This window comes from Vulpes lagopus, chromosome 4, assembly GCF_018345385.1.
Source record: "Vulpes lagopus strain Blue_001 chromosome 4, ASM1834538v1, whole genome shotgun sequence".
Taxonomy (NCBI): Eukaryota; Metazoa; Chordata; class Mammalia; order Carnivora; family Canidae; genus Vulpes; species Vulpes lagopus.
In genome coordinates, this window is record NC_054827.1 from 33,019,858 (window position 1) to 33,042,980 (window position 23,123).

At 35.3% G+C, this 23,123-nt stretch overlaps 1 protein-coding gene across 1 annotated transcript in view; it reads left to right on the forward strand.

Moving 5' to 3' along the window:
* ADAM9 (ADAM metallopeptidase domain 9) overlaps window positions 1-23,123 on the forward strand; it is a 128,979-nt gene that overhangs the window by 17,294 nt on the left and 88,562 nt on the right. Inside the window, exons 4-9 of the mRNA XM_041752908.1 lie at window positions 9,832-9,910; window positions 16,401-16,477; window positions 17,497-17,692; window positions 18,899-18,964; window positions 20,819-20,890; window positions 22,204-22,373. Of these exons, the coding sequence (XP_041608842.1) occupies window positions 9,832-9,910; window positions 16,401-16,477; window positions 17,497-17,692; window positions 18,899-18,964; window positions 20,819-20,890; window positions 22,204-22,373 (660 nt within the window). The remainder of the gene's footprint in view (window positions 1-9,831; window positions 9,911-16,400; window positions 16,478-17,496; window positions 17,693-18,898; window positions 18,965-20,818; window positions 20,891-22,203; window positions 22,374-23,123) is intronic.

Consider the following 23,123-nt stretch of genomic DNA (forward strand, 5'->3'; position numbering starts at 1 on the left):
TCTGTATTATATGTGTTTATATATAGGTATGTTATGGATGTGTGGTAGTTTCCCACCTCTGGATGGTATTACGAAATTAAGAAATCTCTTAAAGGAGGGGTGCCTGGGAGGCTCAGTCAGTTAGGTGTCTGGCTCATGATTTTGACTCAGATCATGATCTCATGGGTGGTGACACTTAATATAAATTTAATTAAAACTCAGAAATATAGAAGCTAACCCAAATTTTTGTTTTTTTAAGTTCACATGATTTGGGATAATCTTTGGTAAATAAAGTTAGCTTTAAAATTACTGATAAAGTTATTAGTAAACTGACAATTTCAGAGTTATCAGCATTAAATATGTAATATAGATACAAAGTTTTTTTTCTTTCTTTTTTTTTTTTTTTCAAAGTTTTTTTTTCTACCTACGTTTACTAATCAAACAAATTTATATTATCTCTGCTGGATGTTTAAGATTATAAACTGTAAATCTAACCTAAAACAATTTATAATAAAAGGAATTGCTTAGTGCATGTCAAGCACAGCAGTTAAAAAGGAAAAATTGTATGTATAACTTTGTAAGTTCTTTAGGTTGTTTGCTTCTGTGAATTTTTTTTTTTTTTGTACTTGCTTGACTTGTTAATAGGAAAAATTAGTTAAGATGATGCATGGTTAGCTTTGTTTAGTTAATGTCTTATGAAGTTTTCATGAGTAATTCAAGCAGAATTACTAAGATCAAGTAAATTAAATAGATATAAATGGGATAAAACGGTATAAATGAACTTCTCAGTGATCATCCTGTTTTGTAATAGGTCTCCTTAAAAATAGTTTCAAAAACCTTTTTCATAACTTTAAATGTTCAATGTATACTAAGTTAATGAGGGATATGTATTGACTTAGATCTCATTTCCAAATTAAAGAAAATATTGAAGCATTAATTGCTGAACATTAATTTTATTTGCCTTTGGCATCTCATTTTTAATATGATATAGAAAAGCTAAAAATATTTGAGTCTGTAAATAAACATAAAATTATACTATGAAAAAGACACATGTCTCTAGGAATTATGAAATGATAATATTCTTAAACTGGTTATAGTATGATAGTATGTGATTATGTGGTACTATGTGATTTTACAATTGCCTGCTTCCTACTTTTCAGTGAAAAGTTGGGTTTCTGATGGTTAAAAATATGGTCAATATTATGTAAATGAAACTACTAGGAATAATAAGGATAAGGAAAAAAAAACTATGCAAGGAAAGTAAGATGTATTTTTGGTAAGATAAGGCATGAAGGATGTGTTTTTGTTAAGGGAAAAAGAGTAATTTTGTAGTAAAGCAAAAGGACTGATGTTCCAGAATGAGGAAGGAGTAAAGAGTAGGACAAAAACTGAACGGATATAAGAAACATTTTTTAGAAGCTTTGTGGAAAAGGAATATTTTCTTTCCTGGTCAAAGCCGGCCAAGACTGGATGGATTTATTTGTAAGGTTTTAATTTTAATTTAATTAATTTATTATTAATTAATTAATTAATTAATTTCTTATTGGAGTTCAATTTGCCAACATATAGTATAACACTCAGTGCTCATCTCTTCAAGTGCCCCCCTCAGTGCATGTCATCCAGTCACTCCCACCCCCTGCCCACCTCCCTTTCCACCACGCTTGTTTGTTTCCCAGAGTTAGGAGTTTCTCATGTTCTGTCTCCCTATCTGATATTTCCTTTTTTTTTTAAAATAATAAATTTATTTTTTATTGGTGTTCAATTTGCCAACATACAGAATAACACCCAGTGCTCATCCCGTCAAGTGCCGCCCTCAGTGCCCGTCACCAATTCACCCCCACCCCCCGCCCTCCTCCCCTTCCACCACCCCTAGTTCGTTTCCCAGAGTTAGGAGTCTTTATGTTCTGTCTCCCTTTCTGATATTTCCCACAGATTTCTTCTCCCTTCCCTTCTATTCCCTTTCACTATTATTTATATTCCCCAAATGAATGAGAACATATAATGTTTTTCCTTCTCCGATTGACTTCCTTCACTCAGCATAATACCCTCCAATTCCATCCACGTTGAAGCAAATGGTGGGTATTTGTCATTTCTGATGGCTGAGTAATATTCCATTGTATACATAAACCACATCTTCTTTATCCATTTATCTTTCGATGGACACCGAGGCTCTTTCCACAGTTTGGCTATTGTGGACATTGCTGCTATAAACATCGGGGTGCAGGTGTCCCGGCGTTTCATTGCATCTGTATCTTTGGGGTAAATCCCCAGCAGTGCAATTGCTTGGACGTAGGGCAGATCTATTTTTAACTCTTTGAGGAACCATCACACAGTTTTCCAGAGTGGCTTCACCAGTTCATATTCCCACCAACAGTGCAAGAGGGTTTCCCTTTCTCCACATCCTCTCCAGAATTTGTGGTTTCCTGCCTTGTTAATTTTCCCCATTCTCACTGGTGTGAGGTGGTATCTCATTGTGGTTGATTTGTATTGATGGCAAGTGATGTGGAGCATTTTCTCATGTGCTTGTTGGCCATGTCTATGTCTTCCTCTGTGAGATTTCTCTTCATGTCTTTTGTCCATTTCATGATTGGATTGTTTGTTTCTTTGCTGTTGAGTTTAATAAGTTGCTTATAGACCTTGGATACTATAGTCCTTTATCTGATACGTCATTTGCAAATATCTTCTCCCATTCTGTAGGTGGTCTTTTAGTTTTGTTGACTGTTTCTTTTGTTGTGCAAAAGCTTTTTACCTTGATGAAGTCCCAATAATTCATTTTTGCTTTTGTTTCTCTTGCCTTCATGGATGTATCTTGCAAGAAGTTGCTGTGGCCAAGTTCAAAAAGGATGTTGCCTGTGTTCTCCTCTAGGATTGTGATGGAACCTGTCTCACATTTAGATCTTTCATCCATTTCGAGTTTATCTTTGTGTATGGTGTAAGAGAATGGTCCAGTTTCATTCTTATGCATGTGGATGTCCAATTTTCCCAGCACCATTTATTGAAGAGACTGTCTTATTTCCAGTGGATAGTCTTTCCTCCTTTGTTGAATATTAGTTGACCATAAAGTTGAGGGTCCACTTCTGGATTCTCTAATCTGTTCCATTGATCTGTGTGTCTGTTTTTGTGCCAGTACCACACTGTCTTGATGACCACAGCTTTGTAGTACAACCTGAAATCTGGCATTGTGATGCCCCCAGCTATGGTTTTCTTTTTTAATATTCCCCTGGCTAATCAGGGTCTTTTCTGATTCCACACAAATCTTAAGATAATTTGTTCCAACCCTCTGAGAAAGTCTATGGTATTTTGATAGGAATTGCATTAAATGTGTAAATTGCCCTGGGTAACATTGACATTTTCACAATATTAATTCTGCCAATCCATGAGCATGGGATATTTTTCCATCTCTTTGTGTCTTCCTCAAGTTCTTTCAGAAGTGTTCTGTAGTTTTTAGGGTATAGATCCTTCACCTCTTTGGTTAGGTTTATTCCTAGGTATCTTATGCTTTTGGGTGCAATTGTAAATGGGATTGACTCCTTAATTTCTCTTTCTTCCGTCTCATTGTTAGTGTATAGAAATGCCACTGATTTCTGGGCATTGATTTTGTATCCTGCCACACTGCCAAATTGCTGTATGAGTTCTAGCAGTCTTGGGGTAGAGTTGTTTGGGTTTTCTACGTACAGTATCATGTGATCTGTGAAGAGGGAGAGTCTGACTTCTTCTTTGCCAATTTGAATGCCTTTTATTTCTTCTTGTTGCCTGATTGCTGAGGCTATGACTTCTAGTACTATGTTGAATAGCAGTGGTGAGAGTGGACATCCCTGTTGAGTTCCTGATGTTAGGGGAAAGGCTCCCAGTGTTTCCCCATTGAGAATGATATTTGCCCTGGGCTTTTCGTAGATGGCTTTTATTTATTTATTTTTTTAAAATTTGCCTTGGTATCAATAGCACATAGATGTCAAACCATTATTTGTTTTTTTTTTTGTGTTAAAACAAACTTTTCCTTAGGTTATTTGTTTGTTCTTAATAAAAAATTATAAGAAAGATTGTTTTTCTTTACCTTTTAAGTAGTATGCCTGGGAAAACAAGATTTTGTGTTTAAAATAATTTCCTGTGCTTCATATTGATTTGACCATTTGATTAATGAAAATCAGGTCTTCTCAATAGTAAGAGGGTAAGAATTTTTACAGCTAGGTAACTTCCTGTATTTGTCTTTGAAATCTTTTAATTGTGACTGGTTATATGGATAACTGAGGATTGTTTCCCAGTAACCTGTGATCCTGTTTAGACAGATGGTCAAATCTTCTAATCTTTGTGACAACTTTTCCACTCCATGTCAGCTCTGAGAGAAGTCTTTTTGACCTCAAATTAACTTTGAGATTTCCTAGATGACCCTTGGAAAATCTCATAGGTTTTGTCTCTCTCCTAATAAAAAGAGACATGTTTTACTACTTAGGTTTATTTGATATGTTGAATTAAATGGGAAGCTTTGTCAAATAGGTGATGATAAACTTCTTTAGGTTACATGTGTATGGATATACACGTAACAGGTATATATTGTATTTGTTCATAGAAATTGTAAGATGTTCATAGAAATTTGTCAATAACTTTGTTATTATTTTAAATTGATGTCACAGAAATAATAAAATGTCCTTGTCAATAGCATTATGATGAACTCTATCAGATCTTTAACCACAATAATTCTTTTTAAAGATTTTATTTATTTGAGACACACACACACACACACACACCCCAGAGCATAGGGTGGGGTAGAGGGAGAAGCAGACTCCCCACTGAGCAGGGAGCCCAACCTGGGGCCTGATCCCTGGACTCTGGGATCATGACTTGACCTGAAGGCAGATGCTTAACCAACTGAATCACCCAGGCGCCCCTAACCACAATTATTTTTAAGTGTTTTGTTGCTCAGAGACAGTTAGAATTTTACTGTGATTGTTCTCTGGAAGTGCTTATAACCAGCTACCGCTTAGAATGGTCCTTGATGGCATGACTTGAAAACGTTGAGACCTGCCATTGGATTGTGTCAGAATTTCCAGAACTAATGAGGAAATAGATGGATTCTTAAAGACTGCTAACCCAGGATTAAGTAGAACAAGTCTCAATAACATGAGCCTGAATGAACAGAGGAGGATGATTATAATTTTTTATAACATTTTGTTTGAAACATTGCTGGTTCTTTAATGCTTTCTTTTTTTTTTTTTTTTAATTAATTTTTATTGGTGTTCAATTTTCTTTTTTTTTTTTTTCTAAATTTAAGGAAAACTTTCTCTTTTCTTAAGCTATGTGTAAGTTTTTTTTTTTTTTAGCTATGTGTAACTTAACAGTAATTTGTAACTTACACCTTGGTAAACAGAACTGAAGCACTGTCTTTCCTTCTGACCTGAGCCCTCCAGAAATTGAAAGCTCTTAGAGAATATTCTTATTTTCATGGCAACATAGTTATTTACATAAGTTCCTTGAGAATCTGTTCTCCTAGTAACGGGTGCCATTGGAAACCTTAGTTACATACCAAGGTTTTTATCTGGAATGTCATATTTGAGAATGATAGGTATCAGATCAGATATGACCAGACAGCTTTGAGGAACTAAGGTTGACTATAAGGAGCCAAAGTTCATAAACCACACCCCTTGGCAAAATCAGCCTATATCTGGCCTACATGTCTTTCTGTTTTAAAGATGAGTAAGGAAGGTCATTTCTGGCAGGTCCAGGAACCTCAGGGTATTTTGAGAACCTTGAGTAGAGAAGAATTCTCCCATATCTATAGGGAATGCAGGCAAAATCTGGTGGCGAGATCTTGATGTGGCTTCCCAGTCTTGAGAGGCTTTTAAAAGTCCAATCTGAGATTCCTTATGAAATGTTCCAGCAAATCAAACTCAAACAAGGGCCTATGCAATCACTATTTTTACTGCACTTATGTAAATAATCAGACCAGATGTAATGAAACTAGACTTACTTTGCAAGCAGATTAGTCTTACTTTGAATTATCTTTGACAGAAATAAGGGTAACTGTAGAAGTTTCTTGTTGTTGTTGTTGCAGTAGAAAACTGTAGTGTACCCTTGCTGGCTTATCTTGCACATTTTGCCGGTGTTTTTTATTTTTATGTTTTCCCCCCAAGATTTATTTATTTATTTTAGATAGAGATACAATGAGTGCATGTGAGCAAGTGGAGAGGCAGAGGGAGAGAGTGAATAGCAAGCAGACTCTGTGCTGAGCATGGAGCCGGACATGAGGCTTGATCTCATGACCCTGAGATCAGGACCTGAGCTGAAATCAAGAGTCAGATGCTCAGCCAACTGAGCCTCCCAGCGGTCCCCCATTGTGCCAGTTTTTTTCCAAATCCTAAAATCTAGTTTCCTCCAATAGCTGGCTTCAGCTCTCCAAATTAACATTTTCAATTTTTTTCCCTTCTGACTTGGAATCATTGAGAATCAAGACCACCCTTTTCCTGAAGATCTGCAAGCTGAAGCTGGACAAATTGATATAAACTCCCCCCAAAAAAAAAATTTGATCACAACAGATCATGTGTGGGCAGCCTTCCTGCCTTCTGCTGTATGGACCATTCAGAAAGTTCACCAGAACACCTGATGCCATCACCAGAGACATTCAAACTGTCAACCAAGATTTGTCAGATGGCTAATGCCATCCTTTACCATGCTTCAAGAACTCCAAATCTAAAAGCTTTGGCTGCTTCCCACTGGATTCAGAAACTTGGTTCTACTTTTATTTTATTTATTTTTATTTTTATTTTTATTTTTAAAGATTATTTATTTATTTATTTATTTATTTATTTATTTATTCATTCATTCATTCATGAGACATGAGAGACACACACAGAGAGAGAGGCAGAAACACAGGCAGAGGGAGAAACAGGCTTCATGCAGGAAGCCTGACGCAGGACTCGATCTTGGGTCTCCAGGATCAGGCCCTGGGCTGAAGGCGGCACTAAACCACTGAGCCACCGGGGCTGCCCTTATTTTCTTTTTTAATTTTTTATTTTTTTATTGGAGTTCAATTTGCCAACATATAGCATAACACCCAGTGCTCATCCCGTCAAGTGCCCCCCTCAGTGCCCATCACCCAATCACCCCAACCCCCCGCCCACTTCCCTTTCCACTACCCCTTGTTCATTTCCCAGAGTTAGGTGTCTCTCATGTGCTATCACCCTCACTGATATTTCCCAGTCATTTTCTCTCCTTTCCCCTTTATTCCCTTTCACTATTTTTTATATTCCCCAAATGAATAGGACTATATAATGTTTGTCCTTCTCCGATTGACTTACTTCACTCAGCATAATACCCTCCAGTTCCATCCATGTTGAAGCAAATGATGGGTATTTGTCGTTTGTAATGGCTGAGTAATCCATCATATATATGTATATGTATATATACACACACACACACACACACACACACACATATATGTATATATACCACATTTTTCGTTTCTAATGGCTGAGTAATATTCCATCATATATATATATGTATATATACCACATCTTTATCCATTCATCTTTCGATGGACACCAAGGCTTCTTCCACAGTTTGGCTATTGTGGACATTGCTGCTATAAACATTGGGGTGCAGGTGTCTCGATCTTTCACTGCATCTGTATCTTTGGGGTAAATCCCCAGTAGTGCAATTGCTGGGTCATGGGGTAGCTCTATTTTTAACTCTTTGAGGGACACAGTTTTCCAGAGTGGCTGTACCTGTTCATATTCCCACCAATAGTGCAAGAGGGTTCCTCTTTCTCCACATCCTCTCCTACATTTGTTGTTTCCTGTCTTGTTAATTTTCACCATTCTCACTAGAATTTGGTGGTATTTCATTGTGGTTTTGATTTGTATTTCCCTGATGGCAAGTGATGGGGAGCCTTTTCTCATGTGTTTGTTGGCCATGTGTATGTCTTCTTTGGTGAAATTTCTGTTCATGTCTTTTGCCCATTTCATGACTGGATTGTTTCTTTGCTGTTGAGTTTAATAAGTTCTTTATAGAGGTTTTTCTTTTATTTTCATTGTAACTGTCCTCATTAAATGCCTTAATGCTAACAGCATCCAGCGAATGTTCTTTAGTACCGAATTCTAATAGATGATTCAGCTGGTACTTAAAGAACAAAAGACATCCAGACAGAAAAATGGATTTATATTGTTTGGATGAAAGAAGGATGGCTCTTCTGAATGAGAGGGGAGACTGACAAACATTCTTTGCTTGGCCAAACTTTAGCCAGGCTGTTGAACCTTCTAGATACATCAGTCCACTTCCCTGTAAAATTGGGTTTTAGGGGCAGCCCGGGTGGCTCAATGGTTTATCACTGCCTTTGGCCCAGGGCATGATCTGGGATCCCGTGATCGGGTCCCATGTCGGGCTCCCTGCATGGAGCCTGCTTCTCCCTCTGCCTGTGTCTCTGCCTCTCTCTTTCTGTGTCTCTCATGAATAAATAAATAAAATCTTTAAAAAAATTGGGTTTTAGGAAGAACTCCCCCCATCCCTCATTTCTGATCCCTCTGGGCATGTGATCGGGTTCCTTATTCTTTACCATCCACCAGATGATTTCTAATCACCCTGGCCTTTATTCAGTGAGAATCTGTTTAGCCACACCGCCCCTCAACGCTGATATTTCCAGTTAGTAATTTTCTATCCAATGCTACCCTGCCCCTTGGCTATAAATTCCCAATTTCTGGGCACCTGGTGGCTCTGTCAGTTAAGCATCTGCCTTCAGCTCAGGTCATGATCCTAGGGTCCTGAGTTCAAGCCCCGCATTGGGCTTCCTGCTCAGTGGGTAGCCTGCTTGCTTCTCCATCTCCCTCTGCCTGCTGCTTCTTTTGCTTGTGCTCGCTCACTCTGTCAGATAAATAAAATCCTAAAAAAAAAAGCCCACTTGCCCATGCTATATTGGAGTTGATCCTTAGCAGTCCCTCACTATAAAATCCCTGTACCTATCACAGTGGAGCTGAATAAAGTCTTTCTTATCATCTTTAACAAGTGCCACTGAATAGTTTTTCTTTAACAGTGATAAGCCTTTCATATAGTTTACAGTGCTGAGCTCCCTTCTCACGCAAAGAAGCTTCAGGAATCAGCAGTAATTGCTTCCTCCAGCTGACCCAGATTTTGCCTCTGTACTTAACAGGTTAAAGCTGTGAGTGCTTCGTGCTTATACAGGACTTTTAGGAAAGAGTAAATGCACTTGCTTTTCTTCTAGAAATATGATTACTATATGACCTTATTTGTACCTTTCCTCTGAGATGTTTCAGAAAAATTTAAAGACATTACTTATGTTTTTTTTGTAAGCAGCGTTTTGTGACCATTAGAACAGGTGTATTGTCTAGCACTCTTTATGAGGAAGCAGTGCACACGATTTCATATGCAAGACTGTTCATGAGCTTTTCGCTTTATAAAAGCTCCCTCTTGGGATTCCAGGTGGCTCAGCGGTTTAGCGCCTGCTTCCCGCCCAGGGCCTGATCCTGGAGACCCGGGATCGAGTCCCACATCAGGCTCCCTGCATGGAGCCTGCTTTTCCCTCTGCCTGTGTCTCTGCCTCTCTCTCTCTCTCTCTCTCTCTCTCTCTCTCTGTGTCTCTCATGAATAAAGAGAGACACACGGGGGGGGGGGGGGGGGGGGGATGACACACACAGGCAGAGGGCGCTAAACCCCTGAGCCATCTCAGCTGCCCTAAATAAAATCTTAAAAATAAATAAATAAATAAATAAAAGCTCCCTCTTTAATAACTTGTCAGGTAAAGTTTTTATTCCTGTGTATCTCTTCTAGGAGTACTGCTTGTGAGTTGTGTTCTTAGTTGTATATAGGTAAAATAATTTTAAATGATGTGTTTTATTCCTCTTCCAGTGACTTTTTACCCCGAGATTTTGTAGTTTATACCTACAACAAGGAAGGGGCTTTGATCTCAGACCATCCCGATGTACAGGTAATATATTTTCCTCTTAATCTTATAGCAGATTTAAAATAATTATAATTTAAAAATGAGTTCTATTTAGGTACACAAGACTGTATATTGCACAACCAAGCACTAAGGGCCACTCTTGACATCATAATATATGGAGTTGTCCTAGGAAGGGGTTGGTGGTGGGTACCTTTATGTGGACTAGGCTGTACTTTACAGTTCTCCATGTACTCAGTAGTCAAGTGTTTTGGTCTTTTTTTTTTAAGTCCAGGAAAAGAATCTTCTATTTAATGGTAATCCTTATTGCTTATGAAGGAGGGATATGTGATATATTTTAACAAAGATTTAACTTTTTTTTTTTTTTTTTTTTGCTGAAAGGTAAGATTTCTGAAAGCAGTTCTTACTTCCTCATTAAACCATTTAACTTGCCGTTAGTACTTAATAAAGAGCAAACACTTTTATGCTTTTATATGTCCTAATTTTTTATGAAAAACAGTTCTTAGGGTGCCTGGGAGGCTCAGCGGTTTAGCGCCTGCCTTCAGCCCAGGGCGTGATCCTGGAGTTCTGGGATCAAGTTCCACATTGGGCTCCCTGCATAGAGCCTGCTTCTCCCTCTGCCTATGTCTTTGCATCTCTGTGTGTCTCTCATGAATACATAAATAAAATCTTAAAAAAAGAAAGGAAAAACAGTTCTTTTCTCTAGAAATGTTCTCTTTGCATTGGAGAACAGAGTATTTTGAGGACAGAATTGGCCAGGAATATTTGAAATAATTGGCAATTGGTGAATTTGGCTTTATGTGTTATTAAATTAGAGCATAAACATTTCTAGTGTCATTTGGGAAGAGTGTTTTATAGTCCTTCTTGGCAGTTCGGTATTCTGTGTTTTTTTTTCTTTGCAGTAGTCCATGAGAAGTCTTTGTTCCCATTAAACACATGCTATTTTTCTCGAGCTTTGTAATGTTTTTGTTTATGTTAGTTCTGCACTTCTGCAGCGCTCTTCCAATAAATAGAAGGCAAACCCTTATTTTAGATTAATTACCAGTACTTTAAAAAAATGATATGCTGACTTAGTCTTAATTCTTTTCTGGTGTACTTTCTGATTCCTTTAGTTTAGTGTCTTGTGTGTCCACTGTTTAATAGCAAACTAGTAGAGCAGCTCAAACATATATGACAGCATAAACCAGACCACGATTAACCCATCCATCTCTTCATCCAGCCTTTCAATTATTTATCTAGAAATTACTATGGCATGAGGCCAAAGGTCACATAATTTAAGCCACTTGACAAAAGCAGTGATCATTAAGTTTTTGTTTTTGTTCTTGTTTTTTTGCCTAGGGAGAGGTTTCTTGGCATAGGTTCTGGAGATACGCACTGTTTGGACTTAGTCCTGGCTCTGTCATTTATTTGCTGGTCATGTTACTTTAACTTGTCTGTACCTTACTATCTTTACCTTAAAATGGGAACAACAATTACAACTTTGTAGGGTTACTGGAAGGCTTAAATGAGTTAACACTTTTTTAAAAAATTGAAGTGTAGTTGACATACAATATTATGTTTATTTCAGGTGTACAACATAGTGATTCAATGTTTATGTACATTGTGGCATGATCACCATGACGAATCTAGCTCCAGCCTGTCACCATACAAAATTATTACATATTATTAATTATTTTCCTTATCCTGTACATTGTATCTCCATTAAATGGATTAATACTTGTAAGATACTTAAAACAAATGGTCTGATCATTTTTAACTCAATAAACATTATTATTTGTTATTGAAAGTATATATGCTTAAAACTGCTAAAAATAGATTTCAGTCATAGAAATTTATGTATCTGTTTTCTTCCAGCAGTATTATGGAATTGTGCTTTCCCGGGTGATTGAAAACTAAAAACTAAGGCAGATGAAGTCTGTTACTTATTTCTTGGTTATTGAATATTGTTCAGATAGATGAAAGTATGTCTGTAGATTTGAGATACCAATTAAAACTTTGGTACTGGGAATTTTTGGCATATAATTGATTGCCAGTTATCATAGCAATATCACTTTTGTCTATAAAATACAATGAAATTACACTGAGAATGTAAATACTTTCCCTTATGACCTATTATTTAAAATTAATTTCTAAAGCTATTACCTGGCTCTTATTATCAGTGTCTTTCACAAAGGCCATTTTTCACAAAGTAACTAAGCTTTAATAACCACTTTATACAAGTTACTGTGTGAAATAAAACTCCAAATTACTATATGTTAGAACTTTGGGGGACTTTGCAAATGCGTCAGCCAGTGTCTTAACTAACTTCCCTAATTAATTAATCTGAAAACTTGTTTTGATTGCCCCAGGCTCTCTGGGCTGTGGCTAGGCATTTCTCTCTGAGTTCTGTGTACTTCTCTCCCTAGTTGAGTTTTTGCTTATAGTTTGCATGTTTCAAAACTGTGGCATTTGTACCTTTAATCATTCAGTTTAGTTAGATGTTTTATAAACTTATGAAATATGATTTGTTTTTTTTCAAGTGCATTGAAAGCTTTGGAAAGATTTAATAAAACCAAGTTATTTAAAAAATACCATCAAGTTAGTAGATTAAGTGACCAAGTGCTGGATTTTAGTCATGTCATATAAGAGAGCTTCTATTATAATTGAAACTAGAAACATTTAATTTGGAGTGCCATGAATTATAAGTATTATTACCTCATGTGCTACACCATTGATAATAGTAGAAGGTATTTATTTTTCTCTAGTGAGAAGAAGCAGTATCAAAACTAGACTTTAACACAAAGCACTGGAAAGAAAAACATGAATGGTTGTGAACTCCCCCACACTAGAAAAAGTTGTAAAATGTTGAAATTCAGCCTGTATTTTTAGCATAGAATTGTTTATTTTTTATTTTTACCACTTCAGACTTAAAGGAAACATTGCAAGAATAATATAAAACATTCATGCATCTCCTTTGCATAGATTCTCCAAATGTTAACATTTTACTTCATTTGTTTTATTCTTCTTTTTTTTTCCTGGAACCTTTTAAAAAGTATATTGCAGACATAGCATCGCTTTACCCTTAAACGCTTCATTGTAAATTCCCAAAACCAAGGAATTCTTTTATGAAATTAAGTACAATTCTCAAAATCAGGAAATCAACATTGAAGCAATACTATTATCTAATTTACAGATCTTATTGGTGTGTGTGTGTGTGTGTGTATACACATATATATGTATATATATGTTATGTTATTTATTTATATTTTAGCCCATCATTGCAGTAATGTACTTTATGGCAAAAGAAAATCCAAGTTCATGTGCTGTATTCAGTGGTTATGTCTCTGTCGTCTCCTTTGATCTGGAAATCCTTTGTCTTCCTTTGTATTTCATGACACATGGCATTTTTGAGAATTATAGGCCAACTTTTGTAGAATGTCCTGCAATTTGAGATTGATATTTACTCACGATCAGACTCAGGTTATGCCCTTTTGGCAGGAATACCTCCAAAGTGCATGCTGAGCAGTCCTCAGTGTATTCTGTCAAGAAACATGTGCTGTGGTTAGTGCTTTGCTGACAGTGTTAACTTTGATCATTTAGTGAAGGAATTGTCTGCCAGGTTTCGTCTCCTCTCTACAGGTCATGTTTTTTGGCTTTTCAATTCATATTATGGTTAGACATTTTGAGGCTAATATGAATATCCTGTTACTTCTCAAATTTTCACTCACTAGTGTTAGTATTTAGTACTTGCCTGAATTAATGGTTATTATGATGGTAGTTAAAAATGGTGATTTCCTAATTTCATTAGTGCTTCTGTATGCATTAGTGCTGTCTGTAAGGAAAAGTTTCCTCTTCTTAATTATGTTTATCAATGTAGACTCACAGATACTAAATTTTTCATGAGTAAGATTGAAAATCTTCATATATGTGAGGGCATTTTTACATCCTTTTGTGAGTTGCCTATGGATGTCTTATGCCCAGTTTTCCAATGTTTTTTGTTGTTGTTGTTCCTCTAAGAATTTTTTTTTAATTGAGGTATAATTGACATCATTATACTGCATTAGTTTCAGGTGTACATCATAATGATTTGATATTTGGATTTGTTGTGAAATGATCACCACTTTAAGTCTTTTTAATACCTGTTATAATACATAGTTAATTTTTTGTGTGTGTGTGTAGGATGAGAACTTTTAAGATTTATTCTTTTGGTAACTTTTATATATGCAGTACAGCATTATTAACTATAGTTGCTATGCTGTCTTTAGTCTAATTTTATGTTAATTTTTATGTGTGGCATGAGATAGTGGTCCAGTTTCATTCTTTTCTATCCAGTTTTCTCAATACCATTAATTGAAGAGACAGTCTTGGCTCTTTTGTCAGAAATTTATTGACCATTTGGTATGAGTTTACTTCTGGGCTTTCTGTTCTGTTCCGTAGATCTATGTGTCTGTGTTTATTCCAATACCATACTGTTTTGATTGCTATTGCCTTGATTGCTATAATATAGTTTGAAATCAGGGACCATGATGCCTCTTAGCTTTGTTTTTTTCTTTCCCAAGAAGAGAAAGAAGTGTCTTTATTCTTGTGATGTTTTGTGTGTGTGATTTTTTTTTGTGGTTCCAGACAAATACTAGATTTTTTTTTGTTCCATTTCTGTAAAAAAGTCCTTTGGATTTTTGGTAGGGATTGCACTGAATCTATAGATTGCTTTGGTTAGTTTAGACATCATAACAATATTTGTTCTTCCATTCCATGATCATGAATCATCTTTGTGCCTATTTGTATCTTCTTCAATTTCTTGGTGCTTCTTCAGTTTCTTTTTATTTTATTTTATTTTTTATTTTAAAGATTATTTATGATAGACATAGAGAGAGAGAGAGAGGGGCAGAGACACAGGAGGAGGGAGAAGCAGGCCCATGCCGGGAGCCTGATGTGGGACTCGATCCCGGGACTCCAGGATCGCGCCCTGGGCCAAAGGCAGACGCTAAACCACTGAGCCACCCAGGGATCCCCTCTTCAGTTTCTTTGTGCTTATTTGTATCTTCAATTTCTTTCATTAATATCTTTTTCTGTGTACAGGTGTTGCCTCTTTGATTAAATTTATGTCTAAGTATTTTATTCTTTTTGATGTCATTGAAAATGGGATTGTTTTCTTATTTTTTCCTTTTGCTAGTTTATTATTAGCGTATACAACACAACAGATTTCTGTATATTGATTTTGTTTCCTGCAAGTTTACTGAATTCATTTATTCTAATAGTTTTTTTGGTGGAGTCTTGAGGGCTTTCTTATATAATATATCATCTGCAAATAGTGACAGTTTTACTTCTTCCTCTCTTCTATTGAGTTTTTCATCTTTCTCCTTTGATGTTTAAGAGTTCTTTATAATTAGGGATATTAGCTTTGTCTGTGATACAAGTTACAAATATTTTTTCCTAGTCTGTGTATCATATTTGACTATTTTTTGGTGATTCTTTCCATGCAGAAGTTTGAATAACTTTTTATTTAGTAAAAATTGTTTTTTTTCTTTTATTGCATATATATTTTGAGTGATAGTTAGCTTCTCTCTACACACAGGTTACAGAGGAATTCATCCATATTTTCTTTTAGTTTTTGTATGGTTTTTATTTTTTATGTTTAGATTCTTGATTCATTTGGATTTTATTATGTATGATGTGAGGCATGGCTCTAATTTTATCCTTTTCCAAATGTCTAAGCAGTGGATGAGCACTATTTATTATAAAAATCCTTGCCCCAGTTCCGTGTGTACTTTGGTCTATTTCAAGTCCCAAAATTCTGTTCTACTAGTTGTTCTTTCAATGTATCACTGGTACAATACTGTTTTAATTATTAAGGTCTTGTGGGATGTCTTAATGTCTGTTAGAGCTAGTCTCCCCAGCATCTCCCTCCCCTGACCTTGGCTTTTTTTTTAGTGCTTTGAAATTGCTTTAAGAGGAGAAAAATCTCATCGTGTAGTAAAAAAACCTGATATTATTGATAATATGCTTGTATTTCTAACAGCCAATTTCTTGCTCAAAATTAAGGATAAAGCCTCTTTTGTTTTTTTAAGATGGCTAAATGTAAAACTAATAATAATATAATTAATATAAATATAAGAAGAAAGTCATGTGATCAAAATACTTTTTTTGCCACATACTGATTTTTCTTCCCCCTTGACATCATTAGCTTGTCACAAGATCCCCTTCTGTATTAGATGTCAATTAACTGCTGTTGCTTCTTGGATTGACTGTGATCTAAGATGTTAAACATGACATAATGCTGTCTTGTTCTGCTTCTAGGCTTAAAGGTTACTGGGGTAGAGCTGTTTGTACTCAGTATCCTCTGGAATTCTGCCTGTTTGTATACTTGTAGGGTGGTAATAGATGATCCAAAGAGTGCCATGTGATATTATAAGATGCCAGTGGTATAAACAAAATTGTTAGTTTACTGACCTTAAATAACTTTGTTAGCTCTGTAATTTCTATGATGAATTGTAGCCATGTAACAGTATTTGAAGATAATACAGTTTTTATCGTTTAGAATCATTGTCATTATCGGGGCTATGTGGAGGGAATTTCTAATTCATCCATTGCTCTCAGCGACTGCTTTGGACTCAGGTAAGGAATTTTCTGTATCACTTTTTTTTTTCTCTTCTGTTTCTTACCCCTTTACCTATCACTCTTTCTAAATCAGGTCATTTTGGGGGACTTAACAAAATTATATTTTACTTTGATATTGCTGAAGATGTTTAGAGCTATGTATCAGATATCATTTTTAACGTGTTTAAGAAAATAGTAGAGTTGGTGAGTTTCAATATCTAAAGAGAAAATTTCCTTGATTTGAGACTGCTAAGTAGTTTTTGCCATTTATAAAAGCATACTTTAAATTTCTGTAGCCCTTTATAAAATTTTCACCTCTATATTCTTTCAATTAAGTCTTACAATGCCTGTGAAAAGGCGCTCACCATCTCCATATTTAGGTGATGAGCAAACAGAGGTTTAGAGAAATTGTGGCATATATCAAGTAAAGTGATAATAATATTAAAATTATATTTTTGAAGACCTGGCAGTATGACGCTATGCCGGTTGGTTGGTTATGTGACTGATTAAACTTATTAATAAATATTATTTTTAATTCTCAAATCAGCAGTATGTGATAGCTATAATTATCTCCATTTAAGTAATAACACACAGCAGTTACTCTGTGCCAGGCAATGTTCTAAGTATTTTACACTTATTAAATAATTTAGTTTTCAGAACAACCCCATGTAGAATGTAAAGTAAGGTAGAACCTAGGTCATTGCTGTGAGTCCCATAGCTAGCAGGAAACATTTGGGATTTAAACACTGATTCTGTGGCTCTAGATGCCATACTCTTAGCCACTGTTGTATATTGCCTTGCATTATACAGCAGTCACCCAGAGAGGTTAAGTCAGGGAGTGATGTTAATAAGTAGCAGTCTTAAGTTTTAAATTTAGGTCTATGTGACTCTAAAACCTAGTATTTCTTTTTCTATACCATGGTGCCCTTTTTTATATATGTTAAGAACTAGGACTCGAATTCAGGTTTTCTGATTCCTTTTCCTGTGTATTATTTTCTTTGTACTGAAAAATCGTGTATGTGTAATGTGACACTTAGAGGATTGCTGCATATAGAGAATGTGAGTTACGGGATCGAACCTCTGCAAAACAGCTCTCATTTTGAGCACATCTTTTATCGAATGGATGATGTCCACAAAGAGCCTCTGAAATGTGGGGTTTCCAACAAGGACATGGAGAAAGAAACCACAAACTATGAAGAGGAAGAGCCTCTTAGCGTCACTCAGCTACTTCGAGTAAGGAAATAGATTTCTTCATGGCTCAGACTAAAGTGTTAAAAAATTGTGTATTTATGCATTAAACCGATAATTATTATTGTTATGTTTTTGCCACTTCTGTGCCAGACATTGTGATAGGTACTAGGGGTACAAAGATGCAATTCCTGCTACCAAATCAAATGAGCCAAGCTTCTATGTGTCTTGGAAATCAGGGCCTAAATCTCAAACGATACTTATATTTTTTATCACCGATGCATAATAGTTCATTATATTGTTTTTCAGAGAGTAGTACAATTTTTTATTTAGATACCTTTTAAAAAAACAGGAGCAGTGATGCTTGAGTCTTAGTTTGGAGAAAGAACAATTGAGTGTTAGGATGTTAGTTATTTCAGATGTCTTCCAGGAATCCTTGTACCCGTATTTTGAGTCTTCACTAAGATTTCCTGCTTCCTCCTGACATGGGGCTCTTAGACTGAGATGCTTCTAGGAACAGGTCAACTTCAGTTGTGATCACTGCACCTTTCTGCATGTGAGATCATGCTGCTGTGTTGGAAGAGACATGCTTTTCTAGTACATTCTTATACTAGTTTATGGCATTATTTTCATTGCCTCTCTTTGCTGTCCATTTTTGACTGTTGGACTGATCTTTTTAACTTTAATCATTGTAAAACTTTTCAATTTTTGCTGAATTCTGCACTGCATATGAATTTCTGAAAAACACAAAAGTAGTTATTTTTTTGAAGCAGCAACCTTGTCCTTACTTCTGCTCTGGGTTATTATATTCTTATAATATTATAATTTTGTATTCTTTTTTCCACTCTCAACCTAATAATGGGGTTTCCTATTACAGTGTGTGAGTATGTGTAGTTTTGATATTGGAAAATCAGTAATTCTGCTTGGAAACTTGAATATGTCATATTATCTTTAGAATTTTTCTCAAATTAGTACAGAGAACAGATATCACTTTAAGAAATGTGTTTTTGAAAAAAAAAAAAAGAAATGTGTTTTTGGCTTTTTGATCTGTGTGAAATAAATTAATTTTATGATATTCTTAGCAAACATGAAATAAAGAGATTAGAGGTTAGGGAAAGATCACCACCACCTATGAAAAACATGTAGTTTATTGGTGGGTTTTTTTTTTTTTTTTGGTTGTTGTTGTTGTTGTGGAATACTATGTGGTCTTACAACTTTTTTTTTCCCTTATGATGTTTGTATTTTTGACAGAGAAGAAGAGCTGTCCTGCCACAGACCCGATATGTGGAGCTGTTCATTGTTGTAGACAAAGAAAGGGTAGGATTGATGACAGTTTTTCTTCTTTATCATGAAAAGCAGATGAGAAGTGAGGATCCCATGAAAGAAACATAAAATATAATATATTTGTACTGATTTTTCGTAAATGTAATTTTAAAACGGCAATGGCTTTTTTCCTTTAAACGTGCTTGATGTTCATAATCCCACCAGAAGCTGAATGTAGCAGATGAGAGTACCTTTAACTATTTTTTACTGGTGATTTTCCCCGCCTTGTCTTTTGGGTTATTTGCTTATGCAGAATTTCTTCAGTGAAACTGTACTGCCTTTCATTTATGGTCACCTTTGCAGATGACTTTAAAGGACTGAGATGAAAAACCACTTATCGGATACTGCTTTGTTGCCTACTAAAATTGCTTTGCTTTTTAGAATTTCAGTTAGCCTATACTTCACTTGAAGAGATAGAAAACTTCTGGGTCGTGGCATGCTTTAGAAGGGAATAGAGGAGAATAGTTGATTTTAGTGTTTATTACAAATTTCCGTGTCCAGAGTAGCACTAGGGATTTTCCTTATTTATATTTAAAAACTGTGCTTAACCTAGCTAAGAAAAGTAATAGGTCTATTTCAGCATTGACAGGGTTTTCAGTTTTAGACTTAGCTGTTAAATAATTCAACATACGGATTATTCAAAATGTTTTGTCTGATTTTTACTTCCACTTTGTGGTTTATGTGAAAAAGTTGTTTGTAGAAGCTTAGCAATATTGGCAGTTCCTTTCTTAGCAGCTTCAGAGACAGTTTAGAGGATATTTATGGTTAAAAAAAATCCCCTGTTGTGCATATAGGTTGGAAGTAAGCAAACTATATTTCTTAACAGGTAGAAACGTATTCAGATTTGTTCATTATAGGTTCATTACCCTCAAGTGGTAGAAAGAAAAAGCAGAAGGAGTGTGATCAAACATGAACTTTGTACCAGATAATGGCTTTATAAAAAGCTTCTGGAGAATGTTTGGACAATTGACAAAAATAGAGATTTGAAATGTTTTCATTTATTACTCTCTCCAGATAGATTTGTTATGTACTAGTGGAAAATGGTTCAAAATAAGAATGTTCCATTTTAATCAAATCTTATCTGATATGCTACAGTTTTTTTTTCTTTTTAGGAGAATCATGATAAAATGCCTGACTGATTAAAGATCTGATGTATTCTGATATTAATGCCCTTATCTTAGAGCAAAACCATATATTCTTTTTAACGTTTTCTTTTCATTAGCTATTTAGTTGGCTGTATTAAAATAATGTCAAAATAGACATTTGGATTTAGCCAGGTCTTAAAGAACCAGTCATATCAACTATTTGTAATACAGTTAAACTTTTAAATATCTCTTTTGTCTACATATAATGTCTCTGTTCATGAACATTGGATTTCTCATTATTAATTTAGCACAGAGCTTATAAGTTGTTTATTGGTAATGTTCTTAGCCTAAAGGATGAAAGGGTCAGGAGGTCTGTTAGATTGTTTTTATTCCTTTATTTGTGCATAAGGTAGTATTTTAAACACTACCTTTATAAACTAATTGAAAAAATTTCTGCATTAAAATGAATAAAAAAACATTAAAGAGAATTCATTTTAAAATTATACCAATTTGGAGCAAATGTAGTCTTCAGTATATTTTCATGATTACTCATTTCACACTTGAACCTGTTTTTCCTTTATTCCTATTTATCACTGAAATGTATCTTTTAGATTTGTTAATTTGGAATGCAGGTGAATATCTAAATGCCCCTATTTTTAGTTCAGAGGAAATATTTGGGATTCTCATCTTCATTATAATAGGTTTTAGAAATGTTTTTCATGAATTACTTTGGTGAAAATGATTTTCCTTTCTTGCTTTCCAGTATGACATGATGGGAAGAAATCAGACTGCAGTGAGAGAGGAGATGATCCGTTTAGCAAACTACTTGGATAGTGTGAGTTGTGTTTTCTATTAACTGGGGTTATTCTCAGAGTGGAATTTAAAAATTGTCTCATTTTGAGTTCTGAGTATCCTGCGAACTCAGTCTCTCAGGGATCTGCTTTCTAGTTTATTTTGTGATACTTTTATGTTTGAAAGGAATGTATAATTGTAGAAGGACTTTGAGACAAGTAAGAGATTTCATATTAGCATCTATTTTATCCTCTGTGTAGATAGGGTAAGGTACTTTGGCAGTTATGAAAAGATCTTTTGAATTTTTACTCAATCCTACTTTGATGAAGGCTGCTTTTTACTCTGAAACCATGATAATGACTGTGTGTGTATGTGTGTGCGTGTGTGTATGTGAGAGAGAGAGAGTAAGAGAGAGTAAGAGGGAGAGGGAGGGAAGGAGGGAGAGAAATTTGATTTGAGACTTTGTGGCTCATTCATCCAGTGGGAGATATTGAAGAATTAGATGCTAGCTCTCATAAGAAAATATCACTTGGGTGGCTCAGTGGTTGAGCATCTGCCTTTGGCTCAGGTTGTAATCCTGGGGTCCTGGGTTTGAGTCCTGAATCGAGCTCCCCATAGGGAGCCTGCATCTCCCTCTGCCTATATTTCTGCCTCCCTCTCTGTGTCTCTCATGAATAAATAAATAAAATCTTAAAAAAAGATAACTTTATCTATAAGATATTTTCCTGTTGTGAATATCAAGTGTAATAATAGATGAGGACAATAATGTTCTATTATTTATAATGTGCCAGAAACTGAGCCAAGTGCTTTACACTTGTCATTTATTCCTCACAATATCTCTGTGAAATAAAAATGAATTCCATAGTGCATTATCTGAAATCTTTGGCCTATGGGGTTTAGAATTTTAGATAAAAGTTTAGAAAGCTGATATGGTTCATCAATTATTACATAATATCTAACAGGACCTTGTGGTAACACTTTGTAATCAAACTCACTGATATTCCTGTAATGAAATCTATGAATATTTACATTAAGTGAGATATGTAAGGGCTATAGATAGATTTGCATTACTTTAGAGCAATTTGGAAACCAAACTTACTAAAATCTTAAAATTTTCAGTTTTTCACATTTTGAATGGAAGATGAAAAGAATTTTGAACTTCTATTAATTTTATCTTATGGATGAGGACACTGAGACTCTTGAGAGGTCAGAATCTCATTATATTGAATGAAATGTATTTTTTGGAGGGGAGGAGTCCTGTTTTTATTTTTATTTGTGTTACTTCATCATAAGTTAAAAGATACTCTCATATTCTTTAATATGTTTTCTATGCTTTTATTTCTGTTTTCTCCCTAGATGTATATTATGTTGAATATTCGAATTGTACTAGTTGGCCTAGAGATTTGGACAAATGGAAACCTGATCAACATAATTGGAGGTGCGGGTGATGTGTTGGGGAACTTTGTACAGTGGCGGGAAAAGTTTCTCATAACACGTCGGAGACATGACAGTGCACAGCTAGTTCTGTAAGTGATTTTAGAAGAAGTGCTATTAATGGAATGGTCAGAATAGTAACTTCTGCTTATTTTCTTTCATTAGAATGTTTTCTTAAGGTTTTTGAGCATTCATCTGAATGAGACCTTTTGTATGACATCCCACAAGTGACAGTTTGATAATGAGACTTCTTTTCTGTGTTGGATTCTCTGTCACCTTTAGTCCACATCCTTCCTCTTTCTTGGGTTTACTCCCTCACCTTGGTATGGCACATATTCTAGTTTCTTCTTGTGAAAGAATATAGAGAAAGGAAAAAATTTGATCTCTTACATGTCAGAAAATTTGCTTCACAGTCTCAAAATAGAATTTAAAAATTACATCAGCATGACTTCCGATTATCCTGGAGCCCAAGTAACTCAGTTTTTCAGAGGTGTGCTTTACAGTTTATAAGTTTTTTTATTATTTGGCTGTATGTAAAATTCTAGGCATGAAATCTCTTTCCCTCAGAATTTTGAAGGCATGGCTCTGCTGTCTTTTGACTTCCAGCATTACTGTTGAGAAGCCTTAATCCATTCTGATTCCTGATCCTTTGTTTGTGGGTTTGTTTGCTTTCCTCCTTCTCTGGAAACTTGTATGATCTTCTCTGTGTTTCCAGGCTTTTGAATTGTCCTGATGGTAGACTTCGGTGTAGTCTTTCATCACTCACTGCTGTGTTCATAGTGGGTAATTTCAATCTTGAAACTGCAGTTTTAGGAATTTTCTTCTAATTATTTTGTAGATGA